The 6,367-nt window shown below is 37.8% G+C and overlaps 1 protein-coding gene across 1 annotated transcript in view; it reads right to left on the reverse strand.

Moving 5' to 3' along the window:
* cacna1ba (calcium channel, voltage-dependent, N type, alpha 1B subunit, a) overlaps nt 1-6,367 on the reverse strand; it is a 305,842-nt gene that overhangs the window by 60,833 nt on the left and 238,642 nt on the right. The window contains exons 39-41 of the mRNA XM_013915926.1: nt 5,906-6,056; nt 4,436-4,563; nt 3,169-3,265 (exon numbers count right to left, since the gene is read on the reverse strand). Coding sequence (XP_013771380.1) covers nt 3,169-3,265; nt 4,436-4,563; nt 5,906-6,056 — 376 coding nt within the window. The remainder of the gene's footprint in view (nt 1-3,168; nt 3,266-4,435; nt 4,564-5,905; nt 6,057-6,367) is intronic.

The raw sequence follows: 6,367 nt of genomic DNA on the forward strand, positions 1-6,367 counted from the left end.
TGGGTTTTTTTCTCTGTATCTATGAAGCGCCTTGAGGCGACTTATGTTGTGATTTGGCGCTATATAAATAAAATTGAATTGAATTGAATTGAATTGAATAGATGTTAATTTCATTTTTTGTTTACATGGTTATGCATTTGCACGCTCTTATAATTGGAGCGAGAAGTAACTAACAAAGCTTCACTGAATTCAACTGTGCTGGCTACCTGACTCAGTATTCTGACAAATACAAACTGTAACCTTTTAGAGTTATTGTAGAGCATAAAAGATTCCAGACTCTTTTGCATATCTACCTGAGGTGAGTTTTAACTGGAATAAAATAGGAAAACAGAAAATAAAAAAAGAAAGTAGTGATTTCTAAATTGACTTTGACTTGTATTTCATTGCAGACAATATGAACACAAAATATTTTACGTTTTGGTTGGTCAGTTTAATTTCATTTGTAAATATACATCCTTACCTGTCACTCAGACCTGCAACACATTCCAAAAAAGGTTGGGACAGGAGCAATTTAGGGCTAGTAATCAGGTAAATTGGCTAAATAATGATGTGATTTGAAACAGGTGATATCAACGGGTGATTGTAATTATGATTTGGTACAAAAGCAGCATCCAAGAAAGGTCCTTTAGGAGTAAAGGTGGGGTGAGGATCGCCAATTTACTAACAAATACAGGAAAAAATTATTGAAATGTGTAAAAAAAAAAAAATCTCAGAATTTTTTTATGGTCATTTTGCTCCAACATGAGTTCCACTCTGTTATGTGCCTTTTCTGTTATTAGTTTACTCAGACTGTCTTTGGTAATAATTGTGACATTTGTAACCCATATTTGAGTATGGCTTAACTAGAATATACCAGAATAAGAAAAGAATCATTAATCTAAGCAGCACACTTCATTTGTAATGAATAAACCATAGGTGCAGCAGTTAAGGAGTTAACTGTTCTGGTTTAGACACGTGTTACTCTAGGCCAATGAGCTGCTGAAACGTGGTACAGGCTCCGCCTGCCGCCCCTGCCTAGGAGGACACAGATTCTTCTCTTCTCTCTCTCGCTCGCGAACCTTCCATGAGCAAGCTAGTGAGGAGACAAGACACGGCGATTTACTGAGACGAGGTGTGAAAAAGAGTAATATAGACGGAGAGCTAGCACTCGCCGTTTATGAAAGATTGTTTTACTGTATGTATATTGCTAAGATGAGTAATTAGCTGGTTCTTTTTACATTGCTTAGTCGAGAAAGGTCGGGAGTTAGAGACGACGCCATTTCATCGGTCGTGCGCCATCTCGCGCTGCTCCGTCTTTCTAATTCTGAGATCGGTGAGCAAAGTATTTTACTTGTTCATTATTTATCGGTGTTTCATGAATGCCTTGCAAGTAAAATGTTCCAGTGTTTAATGATAATTGTTTAGGAATGTTCTGTAGGAAACTTTGTTCAATTTACTGAAACCCAGTAGTTGAAGCGAATGTGTGAATTGTGATTTTATGAGGAACTTAATATGTCCCATGACACTGTCGTTGACAGGTCAGGTTTTTTTTTGTTTGGTTTTGTTTTTTATTTTGTTTCTTTGGTTTGTATCTTCCTGGTGCATTCCAACGGATCCTGAAATTGATGGCGAGCCAACCCCGTTGAAGGACCAAATGACTTTGTTCTGTCCTGCACATCAGAGTGTGGTAGGCCAGATGCAACAAAACAGAAACACACCACGCCATTTTGTACTCGTAGTCCCCCTTCTTCACACACATCCCCCTGGACTCACGGGCGGGTGGTTGTAAGGACTCGTTTTACGGACTCTGTACATTCCATGAATGTGAACAAAAGTGAGTGTGAGCTGTCGGAAATAACCCTCCAGCTGATTAACTGTTGCTATTTGTAAACGAAGTCTGTGAAAATGCAAATAAGTGTTAACATTTACATGCTGATGATTGAAATTGTGGTTCATTGTTGGATGTGAACTGTACTTCTAGAAAGGGTGCACCCAGGTAAGATTTCTTTCTCATCGAGTGATTACTGTGATTTTGCCAAAAGGTATTATTAAGAGAGTACTGGTACCGAAAGGGAATAATTTCATTTGTAAATGTTTTGTATGTTTGTCATAATGTCCTGTTGTTTCTAATTGAGAAGAAAAATACAATTCCGGTTATTTTTCAAAACTCGCGGTTGTCTGAGTCTCATTCAGTTTGCCTCTCCTGTACGTAGCCGAACCTACTGGTCCAAATCATTGAGCTCTTTGGTGCCAAATCCTTTTTTGATCTGGGAGTATTCGAAACACGCACGTCAGTGTTACACATTGGTGAAGATTAAAATGTTTGAGTAATTGAGTAATCAATACAGAAATCCTGCTGGAAATTCCTGTTCAATGTCTTTAAACCTTATAAACAAGTTGACCACAGTGTAAAGATTTCCTCAAATGTAACTTAGTCACTGTATATGACTACACTGTTTGCATTTGCCCCTGTGTTAACATGCAAATTTCATTATTTAGATTGGCTATCCGGATAAAGATAATGTGATCAGCTAGAAATAGTGTAGAGGTTAAATCAAGGTTTAGCACCTCTAATATTCTAACACAAAAAGAAAGAAACAAACACACACAGACACATGCACACAACAGATATTTCCGCACAGTGAACAGACTGAGATGATATGACAGAAAAATGAGAGAAAAAAAAGTAGTAGCAGTACAGACAGAACCACAGAGTCAAAAGCACATATACAAAACATTTCTTCCACAGAAAAGCAGCAGAAGCTAGACATACCCACACACACACACACACACACACCTGGACATACATAATTGCACACACATACGCACACGCACGCACGCAAAACTCACTGCTCCACAAAATAAAAACCAAACTAGGGTATACCACTGAAAGGAAATAGTGATGCAACGGAGCAATTTCCCTCCATATACATTATATATCTTAATCAAGCATTCTTTATTAAGGGCTATGTTCTTATAATTAGGGATGGGTATTAACCCAAAGCAGCAGATACTATTAGCAAAACCGTAAGACAGAAAAGATGAGTGACTTACACTCAAAATATCAGAGCACTAGCAAAACAAAGAAATGTGGGAATAGTGCAGAGCAAAGACATTGGCTTGAGTTCACGCCAATGGAAAAAAGATTGTTGAGAAGGGGGAAGAAAGTGGCGGAAGAGGAGGGTCTACCTTGTAGGCGACTCTTGGCGGACATTTCTTTCCCAAACCTAAGGGTGGGGACATGTGGAGCAGCATCTGATACATATCGAGGTACTTGATACGGCCACTTCACAGGGTAGGAAATCAAAACATAAATAGAATGCAAACAGAGATGGATGGGAAGTTAGAGAAGGGGAAAATAAATAAAAAGAAATCAACAAAACAGCAGAATAATGGAAAGGAAAAACAGAAATCTGTTGTTAATAGATTTCCTTGAGTGAGATGGAAGGTATATGCCATCCTCGGCCACTGTGTCAGGGCGCAGGGATGGATGCATCGCCATGGAGCTCAGGATTCCTGAGAGGAAACATGGAATGGTAAAGAGTGAGTCAGGGGAGGAGGGGAGAAAAATGGGACAATGTTCAGACCCACACAGGATGCTGATGAAAGGGAAGAGAGATGAGAGCAGTATAATGGGGATGTCTGCCACAGCATGCTTGCAGACATCTCACTGGTACTACAACCAGGGTGTACGGAGACAAAGGTTTCAATGCCAGCCTGAAATCTGCTGTGGTTGCTCATAGCCTAACTTTCACGAGGCAGACATGTACAAAAAAGATCACATTGTTCTTGCTGATTTTGATTTGCCATAACTGAATTGAATTTAAGACTTTTGAAGGCTCAGTTTGTAGAGTAAATTGCAGTCTGCAGTTAAAACATTACAGACAGAAGAAAGTCTTATGGCAGGCAGCATGTTGGGACAGTGCCGCGGCTTTGAAAACTTTGTTTCCACTCCAGGATCATCAAAGCCAGACAGTTTGAAGGGGCAAGTGCTAGTGTCAAGGCGATTTCATTGGTGCACAGCCATTCAGTTAAAATTCTCTTGGCATAGAGGTACACAAAGCACCCTAGTGACGGAAATGTCTGGTATTTGCAAACCTTGTATGCTACCCTATTAGGGCAGTTCTTCCCTAAGCCAAGGGGGGGTGAGATAATGCGTAACAAATTGTACATATCCTTATAGGAAATCCGTCCGCTGCGGAAAAGAACAAGCACATAAATAAACAACCGTTCAGGACAGCTTCCAAAATAAAACAAAACAAAACAAAACAATAAACAAAAAAACAAAATCCCAATAATTATCAGAGGGCTGACTGCAAACAACAAGGTACAGGAATGAGGCCTTGTTCAGTCACCGTAGTCACAAACAGGGGAGAGAGGAGTAAGGCTAGAGAGGTTTTTCCTTCACTTTACTGTGCATTCTGTTCTCTGGGGCCAGATGAAGGCTTGAACATACCACGCAGCTGGGTCGTACTCAGCCCAAACCCGGATAAACTCATCGAGGTGATGAGGCCCCAGGATGGACGAGTCTCTGGTCAGATACTCAAAGTTATCCATTATGACTGCCACAAACAGGTTCAGCATCTAGAAGACAGACATAAGGTAGTTAGACCTGTTGTTTTGAAATATTAAAAATAACAGACATGTATTTTTATGTTTTATGATATTCTAATAAAAGCTAACACTAAATTCTAGGATTTCACAGATGAAATGTTATCTAACTAGACAAGATACTGATGTAAACATGTTGAAATAGTTCTTCACAGTATTATCGATGTTAAGCAAACAAAAACACTTAATTGTAATTGCAAACATGTGCAAACATGCCCACAGTTCCCTTTAGAATATATCTATCTACATTTAAAAACTGCTTCAAAAAAAGCTTAATACCGTTGTTTCGACTGTTTTTAATTCAATAACTTTAATGCCACCTCTATGCATTCTGTGGATTCTGATTTATTCTTGTTTCCATTTTTTAAGAACCTTTTCTTATATTTTGATTATGACTTTTCACTTTCATTGTTTTTATGCTGTCTTAATGTTTTATTACAAATGGAACAGCAGTTTATAATGAAGTTTATAATGCCAAAACCACAGAGGACATACATCTTAACCTCCTAAGACCTGAACTCTTCCACAGCATGTATTTTTAATTTCTCTTTGATATTTGGGCTGATTAGGACCCAATTAATGTAAAAACAAAGAATTACCAGATTTTTTTTTTTTTACCAGATTTTTTTTCTAAGAAAAATGAGAGCCACATATGAGGATATTCGTTTAAAATTTCAGTATAACAGTAGCAGTATAATGTTCTCGTAAGTAGATATCAGGCCCTTGTAGAGCAAAATTGAGTATATGTTGGTCTAAATAACCCTAAATGTGATGTCCACATATGAGGACGCCAGGTCCTAGGAGGGTCAATATTATATTTTAGCAATATAACTGTTGCTACTTTAAAAAAGATATGCTGTATTTTGTATTTTTAAGTGGCTTGAAAACACATTTTTAAGTATCATGTATTGATTACACATACTGGATCTGGCATGTATGTAAAAAATTAAACAGCTGGAATACTGGATGTGTATCTTCTCAGGGAGCAAAAATCCTGTACTAACAAAAACTCATTAACAAGTGTTGATTTATTCATTCATTAAAAATTTGAGGAAATGACCAGTAATGATCATTACTCTGTCCCAAATATATGTGTGATGACTAACTAGCACATGTGTATTTCTGACTAGGTGGCTTAAAGATGGGCAGCTGCGAGGTTTTACAGTAAGTTTTATATTTACTCTGTGTTGTGATCAGCAATTTAGACGTAAATATTATAAAAAAGCAGAAGTAAGAGTCAGTTAAACTCTTTGGCCAATAGTTAAACAATCAAATGTGTCAGCTGCAATGGCGACATTTAGGCTTCAGTACTGACCAGGAAAGAGCAGAGAAAAATGAAAGAGACAAAGTAGAAATAGGCAAAATCGCTGCCACACTCTTTTCCGTGGGTCCCTGATCGCTCATCACATGTACGGTGACTCAAGCATGATAACATGATCTCATGCCAAGCCTCTCCAGTTGCACTCCTGATCCATTATAGAGAGAGAAGAGGAAAGAGAGAAACAGAAATGGTTAGAATAAAGTCATTGACAACACTGTGCATCACCCCAATTCAGCTTCAACAAACTTAAAATTATTGTGAAGCACTTTGATGTATACTAATCTTTTACATGTGGTATTGAAAAACAAATTTTAACTTGACTTGACTTAAAATAACATGGTTGATTTTTGACTATTTTCGGTGAAGGAAGATCAGTCTGATGCTAATATGTCTTGCAGAAAAAAGAACAGTGTGTTTCTTATTAAAGCGCGATATATATATATATATATATATATA

Source organism: Pundamilia nyererei, unplaced genomic scaffold (assembly GCF_000239375.1).
Source record: "Pundamilia nyererei isolate P.nyererei 1_Seehausen unplaced genomic scaffold, PunNye1.0 scaffold00399, whole genome shotgun sequence".
Classification (NCBI taxonomy): Eukaryota; Metazoa; Chordata; class Actinopteri; order Cichliformes; family Cichlidae; genus Pundamilia; species Pundamilia nyererei.